Source organism: Raphanus sativus, chromosome 4 (assembly GCF_000801105.2).
Source record: "Raphanus sativus cultivar WK10039 chromosome 4, ASM80110v3, whole genome shotgun sequence".
Classification (NCBI taxonomy): domain Eukaryota; kingdom Viridiplantae; phylum Streptophyta; class Magnoliopsida; order Brassicales; family Brassicaceae; genus Raphanus; species Raphanus sativus.
The window spans coordinates 39,261,125-39,280,404 of record NC_079514.1 but is presented as its reverse complement, the minus strand read 5'-3'; the positions used below and the strand labels follow the sequence as shown (position 1 = coordinate 39,280,404).

General features: G+C 32.1%; 2 protein-coding genes and 1 long non-coding RNA gene across 6 annotated transcripts; 1 reads left to right on the top strand and 2 right to left on the bottom strand.

Moving 5' to 3' along the window:
• The first annotated feature begins 819 nt into the window (after window positions 1–819).
• LOC108850947 (putative glucuronosyltransferase PGSIP8) lies at window positions 820–9,596 on the top strand. Its single transcript, XM_057009690.1, has 3 exons — window positions 820–2,115; window positions 7,931–8,391; window positions 8,784–9,596. The coding sequence occupies exons 1-3, from the start codon at window positions 1,781–1,783 to the stop codon at window positions 9,470–9,472; spliced, it is 1,485 nt and encodes a 494-aa protein (XP_056865670.1). The 5' UTR covers window positions 820–1,780; the 3' UTR covers window positions 9,473–9,596.
• LOC130511882 (uncharacterized) lies at window positions 5,017–6,850 on the bottom strand. 4 transcript variants are annotated; one of them, XR_008945377.1, is made up of 5 exons: window positions 6,554–6,850; window positions 6,099–6,498; window positions 5,856–5,994; window positions 5,289–5,760; window positions 5,017–5,214 (listed from the first exon to the last, which is right to left on the bottom strand). It is a non-coding gene; the product is annotated as an uncharacterized LOC130511882 (long non-coding RNA). The 4 variants fall into 4 exon arrangements; XR_008945375.1 differs by having other exon boundaries at window positions 6,099–6,466; window positions 6,554–6,839; XR_008945376.1 differs by having other exon boundaries at window positions 6,099–6,209; window positions 6,284–6,829.
• Window positions 9,597–16,161: 6,565 nt separating the features above from the next.
• LOC108851780 (ethylene-responsive transcription factor ERF038) lies at window positions 16,162–16,993 on the bottom strand. Its single transcript, XM_018625249.2, has one exon. It carries the CDS (start codon window positions 16,894–16,896, stop codon window positions 16,300–16,302), a length of 597 nt encoding a protein of 198 aa, XP_018480751.2. The 5' UTR covers window positions 16,897–16,993; the 3' UTR covers window positions 16,162–16,299.
• Window positions 16,994–19,280: the final 2,287 nt, after the last annotated feature.

Below are 19,280 nucleotides of genomic sequence, written 5' to 3'. Positions count from 1 at the left end.
GCAAAAATTTTAAACACCTTTTGTAATGATACAGAGTGTATCAAAAGGAAAGAACATATGCGACAAGGATAGATACCCACAACCGGAAGTCTAATACAATCTTCTTAAACAAATCATATTTGCTGGACTACCTACCATTCGCAATCATTATTTGTTATGGTTCGTTTTGTATCATTTATTTTGAGGTTACATCTGAAATAGAATATACTTCACATCTTTCACAAAGAGAGAACTTAAAATCATTACTAATTGATGATCTTTCTCTGTTTTGTCACGTCAAACCACTTGGTTTTGGTTGTGAGTTGCTCAACACAATTGACTTTAAAATATAGTCTTTTTTTTGGAATAAGTACAATAAGTCTATAACTATGTAGGAGAAATAAATAAACAAAATGAACTTAGGATGAGATTGCACACCACTTGCCATTTGACAAAGAGGACCAAGGCTCAGTCCACATGGTCCAAATTGACCACTTCCAAAATATTAGCTGCCAAACAAAAAAATATGGTATAAAATGGAGTCAACTTTTCCTATTTCTCTGCGCACAATCTCCTATGGACTCTTTTAATCTTCTATACCCCTTTTTCATAATTTTATTTTTGATCAAAACACTAAATTCCTAATCAAATATTCCCCTTTCTTCAAAACTAAACCCTAACCCTCCCCCCCCCCCATGGATTAGTGAACCCATGGGCAAGTATTTAACTTCTATACCTTTCAAATTTGAAAAAATATATTTTAAAAACGTTGTTAACCTTGTTTTAATGATTTTGTGAAAATATGAAAAACAGTTTTTTTTTTATTTTTGAAATATTTTTATCAAATTCTATAAATCAAATAAAAAATATTCACATTTCCGATTTAATTTTATGATTTTTCGTTAGACATATAAAATTAAAAGAAGAAAACTGTCTAATAGAGATTGAGGAGTGAAATATAGGGGCATGAGAGGAATTGTCTTTATAAAATGATACGGTTACTTACATAACTCACCTTTCAGTTTATTAAAAAACTACTAAGCAAACCGTACTTCACCATCTTCTTGTGCGTTACAGACTAAACAGCGTTACACATCTCTCTAAGTCCAAAAAATGTGACCTCAAGATATATAAAAGGTAAAAAAAAAAAAAAAAGATATTCCCTCTGTTCTAAAATAAGTGAGTTTTGAGGTTTTTGCACGTTGATTAAGAAATTACAAATTTTTATTCTATTTTTCTCGTTTACCTAAAAACAATAATGATTAAAATAATTTCAACCAATAAACAATTATACTACAGAATATAAATAATTAAAAATATTAAAATGCATTTATTTTTTAACTAGAAACTTGAAAATATCACTTAAAATAGAATAAAAAATTTTCTCTAAAACTCCACTTAAAGTGGGACGGAAGGAGTATGTAAAAGGTGTTATCGTTTAAAACCATTGAAATCTGAACTCAAATCAATATTTTTCAATTTTCAAATACTTCTAGTTTTCTTTTGGAAAGCCAGTACAAATGGAAAGTATAACAAAATCCTTTATGTAAATGGAAGTTTATAATTCTCAGTAATCAGCAACTAGTTATTGTAGTTAACGTATTTTAGGTAAGAATAAGTAGAGAATATTGTAACAACAAAAATATAATTATAATAGTTTTCTCATTGGCCACTTAATACCTTTTTAACCTTTTCACAGTGTCCCAGAAACCTTCCTCTCTCTTTGATGCATTGTCGTCTATATATACGCGTCTGCATTTACACGTTCCCTTAAGAAAGAAACATTGCAGATACTCCAGAAATGAATTTGCAGAGATGTTTAGTGTTATTATGTTGTGTTCTGTCCTTTCTGGTAACTGAAACGGCTGCATATCGAGAGAGACAGCTTCTGCAACCGCATGAAACGAACATAGACACAGAAAACGCGGCGTTGGCCGTAAGGGAACGGGGTTTGAAGACGCGGCGGCCGGAGCATAAGAACGCATACGCAACGATGATGTACATGGGAACGCCTAGGGACTACGAGTTCTATGTGGCGACTCGTGTCTTGATCAGATCGCTGAGAGATCTTAACGTGGAAGCTGATCTTGTCGTCATCGCTTCTCTCGACGTCCCTCTCCGATGGGTGGAAACCTTGTAAGTCTTCTTCTTCCTCTGTTTCTAACAGTTTTTTCTGCAGACCATTGTCAAACGTCATCGTTTCGAACGTAGACCAAACCAATACTAAGCTGGAATATACAATTCTTTTAAATTAATTTTTTTACAAATTTTAATTTCCGTTATGAATGTCAATATGGTATCGTGCGTGCGTGAAACAGCAGGTTGGCTAATAGAGACTGTAGTTTTTTTTTTCTTTGTTGGTTTTTAAAATGAGATATTTTTTTTTAATTCAGGAATATTAGTTAAGAATATATTTCTTGTTTCATATTAAATTGAATGAAGCTTAGAAAATGTTCGAGCGAGACAACGACTGACTTGAAATGATCGGGACCTATAGGTTTTGATTCTTTCTTGTAGTCTTTTATTGGACACTAGGGTAGGCCCGCCCTACGGGCGGGATATACTTTACTTTTGATCTAAGTTTTTATTTTCTTTATGATTTTGTGGTTTGTATTTTAGGTTCGCATTTACATGAGATGTGTACGATAATAATTTTTGTCTTTTAGAAAATTTTAAGTGAGAAAAGATTATATGTGATAAGATATGTTTTGTTTTATTACAATAGTTGTTTATGTTGTCTAAAAAACAATAGTTGTCTTTATATTTAAGAGATGTGACATTGAAATGATGTGGGGACTTCAAATGATCTTTTAGTTATTTCCTTTTACGAAAATTAGATCCTATGTTCGGTGTGTTATTTATGGTTTTCTTTTTGTAATTTGAGTTTAGAAGAATTGGATTGTGAGTATTTTTGTATATATTTATAAGAGTAGTTACTTTTTATGTCGAAATCATAGTCTTTCGACATGCTATCGAAGTGGAAACGGTGATTATTTGAAGTTGCATCTATTATTAAAAGTAGAATGTTTATTGAATGCAAAGAAGGTCGTAAAGCAAAGCTAATCAAAATAAGAAAACATTGAAACATGAAAATGTGAAAACTGAGTAATGGTCGATGAGAGACACTTGTTAGTCACCGTAAAACCAATTCCAAGAAGCCCCATCTGTTTATAGTAATAACAATCACTACATTGATTTTCTGGATTGTTGAGATGGCACTTTCTTGGTGGAAGTATAAAGATCATATTAGTTCCATGACACTTTCTTTTTCAATATAGAGACATCGTGTAAGAAATGTTAGGTTGGTATTGAGATATACTATTTTATTAATTTAAGTTGTTGCTTAGTTAGTTTGTTGTAAGTACTTTTTGTTTTGAATTTTTGTTGTTATGGCATCACCATGATTGAGTTGTTATGTCACTTGAAGCTGAATAATTTATATCCAACAACTAATGTATATGACTCTTTTTAGGTTCTCGCCAGCCGTAAGGCTTTTACGTAATTTTCCTAAAATAAAATTTCATCTTTGGTGAGAAATTGGCAATCCAAACATTAGTCATCCAGTTGGATTGGAAATGGTGTTCCTCGGGTGAGAATGTTGTTCTTGATGTTCATCGGTCTCATTTCTTAAGTTTATATTGGTCCTATTCGGTTTTGGTAAAATAAGCTGTATTGTTTGTTAGGAACAAATATGAGCATCTCTGAACCATTTATTACTTGGTCTTAAATTTTAAGCATATGATTTCAGATTCTGGGTGGAAAAGATTCATAATGGTTTCTATGTTCTATTCGAACTATATTCAATGTTTTTTGTTACAAAAACAGAGAGAATTATTTTTTCTAAAACAACTAACATGTTTAAAAAAAACCTGAAATACATACTTTTTAGATTTCCTTTATCGAAGTGCTAAAATTTTTAAATGGTTTTCAGAGATGTTAATCCTATTTATAGCAAAAAAATATGTATTTGTTATGCACATTTCTGTATATTTTTATTAGTCAAAAATTGTAGTAAATAAATCTTTATTTTTAATCATTTTAGTTTTTATTTTTAATTTTTATTTGTATAGGTTAAGAAAATATTTACAACCAAATAAATGGAAGTATAATCTCTTATAATATTTCAACATGACATTAGAATCTACATTTTGATACACCAACACTTATTGATCAATTAGCATCGTTAATTTTCTGTTCTTAGCACAAATTTATTGTTTTATTTTTTTATTGCTTGTTTTTTCTACTATTTTTGAACTCTTAGTTTTGATTATGTACAAATTCTTGGTTGTGGTTTTCCAAAAATTTGTTTTAAATTTCCCTTATCTTGTATTTTGACACCATAAGAAGGCAGAAAGTTGAATAAGATGCACAATATTTTTTTAAAAACTTTGGCCTGCTTGGTTAGATTCAACGTGAAAAAGCAATATCATAAATATTCTTTTTTTATTTTTTTTGGTTTTATGAGTTTTTCCTATGTATTATTGAAATTTATTTATTTTGGGTTATATTGTGCATTTTTATATTTTATGTATTTCAAATTATTTTTTTATTTTTATCCTTTATCTGTTAGTAATTTTTATTTTTATAAGTGTTCTTTTTTAATTGTGTTTTATCCATCATTTTTCCTTATTAATTTCTAAGAACTTCAGCTTGGTGTCTAAAAATAGAAAAGGTTACGTAAGATTCACTCCTTTTTTTATTTTTTGTTGTCTTTGGTTTGATAAACATAAAAGCAATATAATAAATATTTTTACATTTTTGGTTATATGAGTTTTTCTTGTGTATTATTGAAAGTTATTTATTTGGTTTATATTGTGCATTTTTATTATATTATGTATTTTGAATTATTTTATTTTTATTTTTATCGTTTATCTGTTGGTAATTTTTATTTTTCTATGTGTTGTTAATAGATTTGATCTAAATAATAAAAATATTAAGTTCAAAAAAAAAAAGATGATAATGTAGTTTATTTTTCAAATTTTTAAAGTTACTATGAAGTATCAAATCGCCGGATAGCTTCTTAATGAAGTGGTAACATGAAAAGCAAGAGTCGGAGTATATTTTATGTTCGTTGCCCAAAAAAAAGTATATTTTATGTTCATAGATTTATGTAGCATTATTGTGTCAAAATGTAAGGAATCTCCGTGATCTCCACGCAATCCAGATGAAACCACTGCAAGAGTTTTAGATGCTGCAACGACTGAAGGAAAAGGCTCTGCAGCTTTGGCCTGAAAACTAATGAACAAAACTTTATTAGACAAACAACGAACCATCTTATGTAGAATCTACAATTCAAGTTGGTTACTCACAGAGTCCATGAGCATCTACACAAGTGTCACACTGTCACTGCATTAGTGAAGAAATGCTAGGAGATCTGGTTGCTTCCACTCAAAGGTTGTGGTTCTTTCCTCCATGACTACTTAATCTTGGGAATGCATTCTCATAGCTTTTTAGACTGACAACGTCTAGGCATCCATCTGTTTTGATCCACATAGGCTCATATGTTTTTGTGTAAGCCTAAGCAATTCTTCCATAGCGGGCACAGACTCACAGCAATGTTGGTCATCAGAAACTTATCCATGTCTGAGATAACCACGTTTGGTAAAGACAGTAAACTTGAGACAGCCATTGAAGAACAACTTCCTTGGAGAAGATCAAAATCAAGCAAAGGAACACTGTGGAGTAACTCTAATGGAGAAATCTGCATCTGGTTTAGTAGTGGTGGGGGATGAGAAAGTGGCCTCCCCATGAATTTAGCTGCAATGCTGAAACCCTCTCGAGCTGCCATGAAAAATAGATTGTGGAAGACTGGAAGTTTAATTTATAAGATCAATCACAATGCATAAAAGAGGTTTCAAAAAAGAAAAAGCTAGAACCTTTTCTCTAAGCATTTTTTATTCGAAGCTTCTGTTCATCAAAGTAAGAGTCTTCATGAACAGGAGCATCACCATAGGTGGGGAATATGGTGTTTGAAAGCTTCTTGAATGCACAATTATGAACTCTATAGTGTTGTGCCTGCAAGAAGAGAAGATCGAGAAGAAAAATTAAGGACTCCTCTTTTTGTTTTTTTTTTGGAGAAGAGACGAAGCCAGAAAGAGAGAAAGTAAAAAGTTGGAAACCTTTTTTCTGTGTTCTTCGGTTCTGAAACCAAAACTTATCTGTCTTGGAGCTAAACCCAATTCTCTGCTAAAATGCATCCTCTGTTTGGATGTTGTCATTCATTGAAAGCTCTGCGAACAAAACCATAAGAGAACAAAAAGATAGAGCTAGAGAAAACAATTGAGTAGAGAAAAAGAGAGAATACGATTCAAGCCGTTGGATCTGGTGAGGTGTGTGGTAGTGGAAACACTTCTTCTTCATTGTCGTCTTGTCCAACATTGGTGAGCCCAACTCCTCTTAACATTCGGACCTTCCAAGTTCCAAAGGGAGCCGTACTGGGAGGATTGATTGAAGGATCTTCAATGGGCATCTTAATTATATCGATGAACTTTGGGAATGATGAGAATAAGAAGCATTAAACTGAAAATAAGCTTTTAGTGTTATCACAATTTGAGAGAATGATGTTCAGGTTTACCTTTTTATAGATTGAGATCCAACGCCTAGAAGAGAGATAAGTCCATGGAGTTAAGAAGCTGGTTAAATGCTATAACTCAATGAATTCAGTAACGTGTAAGAGGAGAAGAACGTGAAACGATGCAATCAAACCTTCATGTATATTATACATGACGATTCGTATCACTCGACATCCCAAAACTCCATTGTTGGTGTATATCAGGAGCTCGATGATGAAAATAAATACTATTCTTGGACTTTGACGAAGAAGATATCAGGCTCTCTTCATTCGGGCTGGATACACGTTGACAAAACTAAATAACAAAATGAAAGCCCAGAATTATTTAGGATAAGCCCATTTAAATTGTTAACAAACGAAACGTAACAGCGTAATTGTATCAAGAGAAGGACACATGGCAGCTTTCCCTTGCCCTATTTTCTTACGTGGCAAGAGGAGAAGAGAATTAAGGTCTTCTTTATAATATAAGATATCGTTTATTTATTTTCTTGTTGATCGGTTTCATGAATTGAAAGAACATTTAAACGTTGATGAACCGTTCTTTATTTTTGTTCTTTATTGTTTTTCTAGCGATTATAAATATGAGATTAAGTAAAAGTTGGGGAGAATCAAACATTGAGTAGATACATATTGTTGACACTTATCGACCCACACATTTAAGTCTATTTATATCTTTGTCCATATATTGACTCGATACTACGCTTTTCTTGTATCAGAAAATATCTATTATTTACATTTCCATACTTAAGAATTTAAAGATTTCAATGTTCAAAAACTTGTTAGGTGTCGAATAGCTTTCAAATTCTTTTGAAAATAGTATACATTTCTCAATTTTTGAAAAAACCCGTAGTATCTTAGTACAAGATCCTTTAGTCAACAATTTATTCACCCATAAAAAGTTGAAGCAGTCGTAGTATTGGGGATAGACAGCTATCGGAAGACAATAAAAACTTAGTACATTGATTTATTGAATGAAAGGAAATGAGGAGAGTTAACTGACTTTAGTACCTTGATTAAAAAAGCTTTTGGAAACAAGAAAGAGCTGTCTACAAGTTTTTAGCCAAATTGTATACAATATTATTTTATTGCCGACCAATCTGCTCTATAGATCATGCAATAACGTCTACACGTCAATCTCGCAACATATTATAAAATTTTAACAATACTTAGACTTGACATGCAGACACAAAATATATATAACTATATAGGGCCGACTCTTGAATTTTTTTTTTTGACAACACCGACTCTTGAATTTAATTTAAAAGATTATAAGCATTTGATACAGAAATTATTATTATTGTTTTTTGTGATTTAGAAAGTATAAATCACATTTGAACGTGTTTGTGTGTATATACTAACGAGTGTGTGTGTTGTTAACAGGGAAGAGGAAGATGGAGCTAAAGTAGTGAGAGTTGAAAATGTAGATAATCCATACAGGAGTCAAACTAACTTCAACAGTAGATTCAAGCTTACTCTGAACAAGCTATACGCTTGGGCTTTGTCTGATTACGGCCGTGTGGTCATGCTAGATGCCGACAACCTCTTCCTTAAGAAAACCGACGAGCTGTTCCAGTGTGGACAGTTCTGTGCGGTCTTCATAAACCCTTGTATCTTCCACACTGGACTCTTCGTCTTGAAACCGTCGATGGAAGTGTTCAAGGACATGCTGCATGAGCTACAAGTTGGAAGAGAGAATCGTGATGGAGCTGATCAAGGCTTCCTTGTCAGTTACTTCTCTGATCTACTTGACCAGCCTCTCTTTCGTCCTCCGGTTAATGGCTCTGTACTCGGTGGCCATTTGCGACTTCCCTTAGGCTACCAAATGGACGCTTCTTATTTCTGTAAGTCTCTCTTAAGTAGTCGTTATATATTCTATAGTAATATTTATTTGAGAAATGCCTTAGACTAAACTAAAATTTTGCTAAAAAAATAGCATAGAAGGGAGAATCACCAAAGTAGCATTAATTAAAAGTTTTACAAACATTTTTCATTTTTTTATTTGGATTCAAAATTTTGTGATTAGAATTTAGAGTCTTGTATTTAGGGGTGGGATTAGGATTGTAATTTAAAATATGGGATAATTTAGTGTTTTTATTGATTAATAAATACTACTACTTTGAGAATATTTCCCTTTGAATGGTATCTTGTGACAAAAATTAGAAAGAGCTATTTATGAGATTTATCCTATTTATTTTTGTGAAATGTAATAACATGATGATCTGTCTACTCTCAGATCTTAAACTAAGATGGAACATACCCTGTGGACCAAACAGTGTGATTACATTCCCAGGAGCCGTTTGGTTGAAGCCATGGTACTGGTGGTCATGGCCTGTTCTTCCATTAGGTCTCTCATGGCACGAGCAGCGACGCACCACCATAGGGTACTCAGCAGAGATGCCTTTGGTCATAATCCAAACAATGTTCTACCTTGGAATCATCGTAGTCACACGACTAGCTCGTCCTAACATAACTAAGCTATGTTATCGCCGTTCTGACCGCAACTTAACAACGATCCAAGCAGGTTTCAAGTTCATCGCGCTTCTCTCTGTAGTAGCAGCCTATGTCTTCCCATTCTTCACCATCCCTCACACCATGCACCCACTCATTGGCTGGTCACTCTACTTGATGGCTTCTTTTGCCCTCTCCTCCATACCGATCAACACTCTCCTCCTACCAACGCTACCTGTTCTCACTCCATGGATAGGCATCCTCGGGACGCTCCTTGTCATGGCCTTCCCTTGGTATCCTGATGGAGTGGTTAGAGCATTGTCGGTTTTCGGATACGCTTTCTGTTGCGCACCTTTTGTGTGGGTTGCCTTCCAAAAAATCACGTCGCATCTCCAGGTTTTGATTGAGAAAGAGGTGTTGTTTCCACGACTGGGAGACTCAGGGAACACTTCTGGCTTCAGCAAATTGTACTAGGAGTGCTTTATCGGACGTATATTGGTTCTGTATATAAAGGATTATTATTGTTTCATTCACATTTCATTTACATATACTCAAACTAACCTTATTGATTTTACCTGGTTTAATTATCAAATTTTCATAGTTAAACCTAGTATATGTTCTTGTTTAACTCACTCTAGCGTTCAAGATACAAAGGAATGAAAGTTAATGAACGCAAACTTGTTATCAAAAGTAGGGTGGCTTAGCCTAGAACTTCAGTTTACAAGTTACAACTATTGAGCAAGGTCACTCTGTTTCGCTCTGTTCATCCTGCTTAGACTCCATGCTGTGAAAACCTCTCGATGCTCTAGAATGTTTCCCTTGAGCCATATGTACACACATTTTTCGTAGTATAATCAGTGGCGGAACTACCTTGATAGCATGTGGGTCAACTGTCCCATGTGAACTAATTCTTAGTTGGAACTGATCAAAGAAGAGTATTTTGTGATTGTTTAAGTAGAGCTTATTTGAGTTGTCAGTGAACGAGTTTCCTACAACGAATGTGCTTATAATCTAATTAAGTAATTTTGCTAACTTCAGGTCGACCCATCTCTTTGAAGATAAAAAAATCTGCTCATAGTCTAATTAACTTAGCAAGCAATGAATAGAAAGAAAAAAACATGAAGGGGTGTGTTTTATTCCATGAACAGGAATATAACTTATACTTCTACACAAGAATACAACTTATAAAACTTAATACAAAAGTTTAGAAAACAAGTAAATGGAAAGTATTATAAAATAAAATTACTAAAAAGAAAAGTATTATAAAATATAGACTTGTGGGGTTTGTAATGGACTTCTCATCCTTATTACCAACACAAGAATCGGACCGGTAAACAAAACCAAAACGCGTTCGGTTTTACGGTCTACAACTACTTATAAAGAGGTGCCAACTTTTGAATACACACTTTCATAAACACAAATCACTGATATTTCTGCCGCCGGAACACTTATAATTGAGGAACGTTAAATGTGCGTGTCTACTGCAAAAATTAGGATATTATTTTTATGCCTACGTAGACATGATTTATAATCACATGTTTATACACTAGCGTAGCATGTAGTCCAATGATTGTGTTGTGTGACTCTGCCTTTTCCTTTTCCTGGTGATGCGAGTAGGTTCGAAATCTGCTAAACGCTGAGCTGCATTAGGTGTCAACATAGGATAATTTATACATATCCTGCATTAGGTGCCAAAATAAGCTGAATTAAACTATGATTAATCCAGACTTTTAGGGTGGTTTCATAGCTTCGGCTAAAAACAGTTTTTCAATTTTTAATTAAAAAAAATTAAGAACTGTTTTTTAAATAAAATATATAAGAACCGGTTCTTAGCTAAAAAATATAAAATAAAATGTCAAATCATGAATTAACAACTCCAAATTAAGAATTCAGATTAATCATGCTCTTATACCTACCTATACGTCTCATTTGGTCAATGAAAAAAAAAATTGACCCCAAAAAGGAGAGAACAATATTAGGTTAAGTTATACCCACGCCATTTGTGTCCAATGGACATAATAGGTTAAATAATACATTTGTCATTTTGTAAGATTCATGATTTTTTCTAGAATATTATTTTCTGTATAGATGATTTTATCAAAGATATGTCTTCTATAATACGTTACTGGAATGGCTCGTGTATGTATTATATATGTATATTAAGGGTGGTGCATTCAGTAAAACAACTAACTAAACTTTATCGTACACTTTTGTTAAAATTTCAAAGACAACATAACATCTTTACAAATACATTTTTCCATTGCTAATTTATCAAGTTAAATATAAAATCAAACCCACACACACACACACGTGTTGTTTCCATTGATATATAAGAACTATACAATGAAACATCAATCTGCCGAGTTAAATCTGTCGTCAAAAAAAAAAAAATCCAAAATGATACAGCACTAACCAATCAACCCCTGGTTTATATAGAAAACATATACTTGGTGCTCCAGCTCATGTCTTTTAACAGGCGAATCCATACGTATATAAACAAATAAAATAAACCAAATGCAAACTACAACTTTGAAAAAATCTCGATCGTCTCTTAAGAACCATCCGAGTCCTCCATTGACCGGGCCCTTACCTTTTATAGACCACATACTGAAACTTGTATAGATCTGTAAACTGTAAAGCGATCTTGACATTTGATATGGCACCAATATTACAATACTTGATTTATAATAAATTCCAATTTCGTCTTGTTCGTACGTTCTGTCGATCGTACACGTTCATAACATAGCACGTGCCCTCAGCCCACCATCTCTAACTTCATCTGTATATTCTCTGAACTTTTGGACGTTCCTTCTTCTATTTTTTTGTACTTATTTTGTTTATAAATGTTTCTAAGTGTTTTTATGTAAAGAGAAACATTCCTAAGGACAATATATTCACGTTCATTAGTTCTTTCGTACCCCTTTTAGGTCCAAACTACTGATTAAACGTTGAGTGTGTCTACTATCTAAAGATAGCTTCGTAGTTCATAACCTTTTTCTTTCAAGTTCTATAACAAAAAAGAGATGGCACTAATCAGAATCCTGATGATTTGATTTAATTCATGATTCGTATATATAAGGAAAGTGAGATGCAAACATTGACACGTTCATTTCGGATATATGTAAAAGAGTTGTTAAATACTGTGTACGCTTAGGTATTTAATTATAGTTGTATACTATCATATAAGTATAATTATTAAACAAAATGCCGAGTAAAATTTGGAACTGAGGAATAAGGGAGATGTATCATGTCGCCTAAATTCAGGAAAATTACATATATTTGATTCAGTAATCACAGTGAATAGTGTGTGGTGGAGTCGGGTTAATAGTCGAACTATAGACGAGCCTCAGCCAGTATGTCAAAATGGAGAATATGGTTTTAGAAAATGGAATATAAGAATCTAGACATCTAGTCGCCTAGGATTCTCCAGCTTGTGTACGTTATCGTTGGATATATCCCATCAATATGTTTAATCATGAATGTTTTTTCAAACAAATATATTAAATTGACTTGTCTTGTTATAAAATCACTCGTCCTACTAAGGTACTTTCGTCCATCATGTTTCAACATGATTAGTAATATATACATACCTTTAGGGCTTTCTTACCATATATATATCAAAAGAAAAACTTTGAAAAGAATGTTGTCGAATATGACATGTTAATGTCTTCTCTAACCCACATTTTCTTGATGTAAACTATTTTAATAATTATTTTGAACCAAACAAATTTAACATCAAAATCATATAATTATTTCAAAATAATACTCAACTTAATATTTAAACTACCTTTTTAACTGCAATATTTAATATCTTGAAACATATTTTCTGTGTTTTCTTGAACAAAAAATTTAGTTTCACTACAATCTTAAATTTCACTAATCTATTTCAGTAATTTATTGTTTCTGCCTAGAGTTCTTTTTTTTTCTGAACGGCAATCTGCCTAGAGTTAAAGTATCAAAAAGTATCTAAACAATAAAAATAACCATGGAACATACACATAGGACTTAAGCATCGAAGTATCTCCATGTAAACAATATCATGATATTTTAAATGATTTGTATCAATATATATCTAAATAACAATCTAACATTTCTGGAAAAATATTATTTCCTCTGTTTCATAATAAGTATCATTTTCGTTTTTTCTCTTATTATACAAAAATATCATTTTACAATATAATGCAAATTATATTTATTTTCAACTGAAAATTAATGATAAATTGATTTTATAAATAATTTTATTTATTTCAAATACTATTGATCAAAAATGTGTAATTAATAATAATTTACGTATATTTTATCACTTTCTTAATCTGTGTAAAAAATATCAAAATGACATTTATTCTGAAACGGTGAGAGTATTATTCGTTCGCGCAACAAACAAACAACAACCAATATATACACGACTAGTTATTATAAGAACATCTAATGGTCTAGCCAAATTAGTAAAAAAAAGATAAATGAAACAACCCATGGTGGCCTGCGTAAAATACATTATACGCATATGGAAAGAAGAATCAAACCTCAGTAATCTACCAAACACTGTTGCCATTATTTGACAATGATGTTGATTTGACGTGCGGCATGATGTCGATGCAACATGCGGCTCACATCCAAACACAAAGGCTTGCACCTCTGTACATATAGGACAAATTAAGAAAACAACCTTTATTATCGTTAATTAACCAATCCTAAAAACGATATTAGCTGGTATTAAAAATGTATATTAAGTATTTTGTACATTTTATTATTTATTTCGTATTTAACTTCGTGTTAGTATAAAAATCATTTGTTCAACTTAAATCATTAGTGTCAAATCATTCAATCTAAACCACGTCAGTAATATCAAGAAAACTCCAAAATAGTCTATACTGTTGACCGAAATGATTTCCCCCAACTCCGAACTGTATTGTGAAATTATGAATTATATTTTTTCAAAAAAAAAGAAGAAGAAATTATGAATTATATTAAGAAGATGACTTTGAGTCTTTTAAACCTTTTTATTCCAACTAGTTTTTAGCACAAACATTAGTTTTCCTTCCTTCCCTAAAGGGACATCATTTTACAAATTTGTTCTCTCAGAATATTGAAAAGAAGACAATTGCATAAGGTGGTAAAACGTGAAACACTAGTGACGCAGCAAGAGATCAAGTCGTGGACTGTGAGGGAGAGAGTTGTATGAACTTGTACACATGGTACAAGTTTATTTTTGTCGCAAACCTTTCTTTGAGTTTATATATTTGTTGACAACGCAAAAGAATTTTTCTTCGCAAGAATAAATGTAACAAACTACATCCCTTCACGAAGATTTGTGAAAGTACTTGAAATCGTTTTCTGGTTTCTATACAGTTGAAATAAATGTATGGAAATAAAAGATGTTGTAAAACTTAAACAATAAAGATATTATGAAACAGAACTTTACTTTATCTATAAGTTTACACTAAAAACTTAGATCTTAACAAGAAATTATAAATTCAAAGAGAAGCATTTGTCAAAAATTTCAAAATTACTTGAATTGAAGAAAGGTTTTATTTTCAAAATACCTTATAAAAGGTGGTTTTCAGGATTATTTATTATCCCTTTGAAATACTTGCAAGAATTCATCATGTGGATTCATAGATGGTCTGAGTGACGAAATAATATTGTTTCACAGTTCTCGAATATTAGTGATTCTAATTTGTATCAAATACTCCTTTAGCCTAAAAAAAAAGACTTAATAGAAACAAAAAACATTAGCTTTTCAGTGAAAATCAGTCCCAACAAAAAGGACATTAAATACATATCATTAAATAAAATGGGGCTAGTGGGTCAATTCATTTCCAACTTTATAAGGGCCAATAAGCTCACGGCAAAAAAGAAAAAAAAATGGAATTAAATAGGAATCTGAAAAATAACAGAAAAAATAAAAAGAAATAATAAAATATTTGAGAACTCTAGCTCAAATTTACCCTTTTAATGATTAAGAGATTTTGAACCTATAAACCTTTATATTCTTTTATGATGCTATATGGTTTATTTATTTTCTGTGGAAAAGGTTTTTTTTTAGAAAGGGCTTTAGAAATAGGTTTAAACATGTAACTTCCAAAAATAAATATTTTCTCTGTTTTTTATTAGACAACATTTATTTTTTTCTTCTTCTTCTTCTAAATTCATTATTTTTTTATTTTCTATATAAAACTATATTTATGTTGTACGACTTTTTACTCTACAAATTGTTATATTATTAGTTGAAATGTGAATAGATAGATAATTAATGATATTCAAGTCTATATGAGTCTGTAATGCTGTTGACAAAAAAAAGATAATTAATTATATTTATGTTTATAAAATATAAAAAACTACTCTCTTTGTTTCCGAGAATAAGATTTTCTAGAGTTTTCACGTTTATTAAGAATTTAATAAGTATTTACATTTTAGTTTTTATATACACTTTACAATAACTATCCACCAATCAAATTTAATTAATTTAAATATTCACAATTAATGTTTTTCAAAAGTATACAAAGTACTTTAAAAATATATAAAATCTATCTTTGTGGAACAAAAATAAAATCTAGAAAATCTTATTTCTGGAGGAGGAAACGGAGGGAGTATATTTTTAACTTTTGGGCATAATCCTAAAACATCATCTAATAATAGGTAGAGGAGGTATTAGATAATTTATAGTTTTGTCCAATAAGCTAACTCTTCGATGGAAATTTCATCCAGTTTCACATTTATTGTATCTTTGGCTGCTAGCCTGCTACATTCTATTAAGCTCAAAAACACGATGCCATTTCATTTTCTAAAAAAAAAATACGGTCAAGGTTATTTGTAATATATGGTCCGGCCTATTCGTTACAAGTTGAAACAGAAACTTTTTTCGGTTTGATTAGATAGATACATTAATGTTACCGAAAAACTATATCTACATATCTATTCCTATTACCAGCATATGTTATATTGGAGAAAAGAAAATCTATGTCCGAACCTAAAAGTAAATGTAGGGGTCAGAAACATAAATCTAAAAAACTTCAGGAAGAAAAAAAACAGGGCTACAATACAAACATGGGAGTATGGGACTTTGTCAATTGTCACTGACTCACTGACGTCCACATTTCCACAAAAACACATAACCTTTTTACTAGATGTCACACATTTTCCCACTTAAAGTTTTATAAAAGGAAAGAAAAAAGAAACAAGTCGATCATGAACCGTTGATTAATTATACAATGTGGATCAACCGGTGATTTTTTTTTAACGTCAAAAAGTTTTCACATGAGAAAAATACAATACGTACAAGACGACAGCATCTTTGTTTTTTAGTAACTTCCCGTGAAGAAAGGTTCTTCGGAAGGTAAGCAGTCCCAAAAGCCGTCGAGTTTGTGGTTCACGTCGAGCAAGAGATCAGGGAGGTCAGTGAACGCGTCGTCAGCTGTTGCGGTCATAGCCGGATACGAATGCTCCGTGCTCGCCGGAGACGGCAACGACGTATCTACCTCTAAATCAATGGCGACTGCAGCAGCGGCGGCCGCCGCCGCTTGTATGTCTTTAGGGTTGACGCTGGCCGGTCTAGGGAAGTGGTAAGCTAGCTCCGGGAAGTTGAGGTGAGCAGAGCGGCCTTTTATAGCTAAAGCCGCCACGTCGTGAGCACGCGCCGCCTTCTCCGCCGTGGAGAAGGTACCGAGCCAGATTCTTGATTTCTTTCTTGGCTCTCTTATCTCGGAGACCCACTTCCCCCATTGTCGCATTCTCACTCCTCTAAAACTTGGATGCTTTGAAACAGCCTTTTCATCATTGTCTTTCTTGACTCTTTTCTTCTTAGGGTTATTACTATTCACTGTTCTCTCCGGCGCCGGCAAGTCCTGAAAACTCCTGCAGTAGTCAAGATGTGATTCTGAGGAAGATGAGTGATCCATCAGTATGATTTTTTTTTCCTTTTAATAGAATAGATTAAATGTAATGAGAGAGAAGGGAAAGAGATTTGGGTTTCTTGGTTTAGTGTGAGGTAGAAAAGAGAGTTTGTTTGAGAAGAATAGGTCAGTGTGAGTTGTTATTATATACATCCAAATTTGGAGGTTGATTTTCCTTTGTAGGCTATACCTAAAAAGTGTTTATACGTATTTACACATCATACGTAGCCATTTGGAATTTTCAGTCTATATATGTATACGTATTCAATATACATTATACGTAGATATTTGGCTTCAGTCTATAAATATATGTATACGTACTCAGTACACATTGTACATACATTTGGATTTTCAGTCTGTAGTTATATACCCTGTCTAGTATTGAAAGAAGAAGAAAAACACACACTCTATATATATAGATCCGTGGAACTCATAGAAAATCAAACTAGCTCTTTTATGTTTGGAACAAGATATTTTTAAGTTTGATATGAATATATTTTAATTAGTGGATGATTTTTCATAGTAAATAAGTAAATTTTCTAGGAGGTAACTAGTTGTGATATTTTAATATATTTGATTGGTAAACATTTAAGATATAAGGCATGAATGCATTTTGAATTAACAATTAATTAAAATATACCAGTGAAATAAATAACAATATGATAATTGATAAAATTTTACTTATGTTTTGGATGTTATCCAATTGATAAAAAGAGGTAATGTGTTAAGTAGTATTTGATACAAACTAGGATAAATCATAGCATCAGAAGCTATAATGAGAATTTAAGATAAATTTAGCTCACAATTTTGGTGATTCCATTTAATTAAGAACTGAATACTTCATACAGATCGGCGTTTGGACATTTTGAGCATCAAAATAGTGGAGTTTCTAAAAATGATGCATATAGCCTTATACCGAAATGTTAATTCTCTAGTGGAAGGGACTAGAACCATTGTGTTTCACCGTATTAGGCTTTTGCTTCAAATTAATCAAGTTAATCGCCACTAAACCACATGGCTTGTGGTTAAGAGTTAGATTAAACTAATCAACTCAAATGCAAGTGCAAAGCATTGTGTTTCAAAACAAGTGGTTAACGGGTTTTATAAAAATAAATAAATTTAACATTCATATTTGGCGTCTAACTACAATGTTATCCGACTTTGTCGAGTTTCTACAGTCGAGTCATATTTTATACATTTTATATGTCGAGTCACTGATGGTGAATAACTGAATATAATAATTATGGTAATCACATGGATTAAGAATTATTGAGTTGTTTGTCGAGTTTCTACATGAAGGATTAACTATACGCATTTATACGTACGATTGCAGGGATTGAAAAGTAGACGATTACAATCGATCCACAACTAGAAACAAAATAATTTAAAGCATTAAAAACAACCAGAAGTCCAATCTTACTTTGATTTACCTGCCACGGATTTGTTAGAAAGGTAAGAAGGCAAATCAGCCAAGTCACAAGAATGTAAGTTTTGAGTCTTTTGACACAAGATAAATGGCACTTTCATTAGGATATATATACCGTCTCCAGCCGTTGAATATGTCTATTATATGTAGAAAGATGTCTAATGAGTTAGGTTTGCAATTTTGCTATTAAAAATGGAAGAAAAACGTGTGCTTAAGTGAACAATTTGACTACAAGATTGATATAGTTATATCGACGCACGTACAAACAGCCCCATAAGAAGACGTTTCTACAAGGTACATCAGATGCTATAAACAATAAAGCCAAATTGACGATAAAATATACTACAAAGTACACAAGATGTTGCAAAAGCCAACTTTAGAATCTCATCCGCTTCGTGCATATTTACATACATTAAACATAGATAGATACATGATATGTCATTTCATTTTCGTCATTGGACTCTTGTGTTAAACAAGAGTACAAGACTAAAGACTATAAGCTGTCATAGGTAAATTTTAAGTAAGATGCCGTAACTACTTCCACTACTAACCATCAAGCATGTCCTAAATAAAATTAATACGAATCCATTTTAATTAGTTACTTTTATCAATGTTGGAGGATCTAGTTAGAAGACAACCGCTGGTTAATTACAATATCACAATAAATACTTGTATATATGCAAGATAAATTATATATGAACATATATATATATATGTAAGTATTTAATTCTGTTATTTAGCAAAAAAAAAGTATTTAATTCTGTTATCAACTGCACTGATAATTAAAATTGTTTGGGTACTTTTTTTTTTTTGACATCGAAACCCATGTTTTATTAATTCAGAAGGAAAATGTTAGTTTTGTGGGCTAACCACTCCGGAATTACAGAGTCAACATGGGAGAAAATAGAGTTTTTCAAGCGAGCTCCCTTGGCAAGGGTGTCCGCTCTTACATTTCGCTTTCTTG

Coding starts and splice junctions, on each gene's coding strand:
- LOC108851780 (XM_018625249.2), bottom strand. CDS start 16,896: ATGGATCACTCATCTTCCTCAGAATCACATCTTGACTACTGCAGGAGT.
- LOC108850947 (XM_057009690.1), top strand. CDS start 1,781: ATGAATTTGCAGAGATGTTTAGTGTTATTATGTTGTGTTCTGTCCTTT. Junction 2,116..7,930: donor CTCCGATGGGTGGAAACCTT/GTAAGTCTTCTT, acceptor TGTTGTTAACAG/GGAAGAGGAAGATGGAGCTA. Junction 8,392..8,783: donor AATGGACGCTTCTTATTTCT/GTAAGTCTCTCT, acceptor GTCTACTCTCAG/ATCTTAAACTAAGATGGAAC.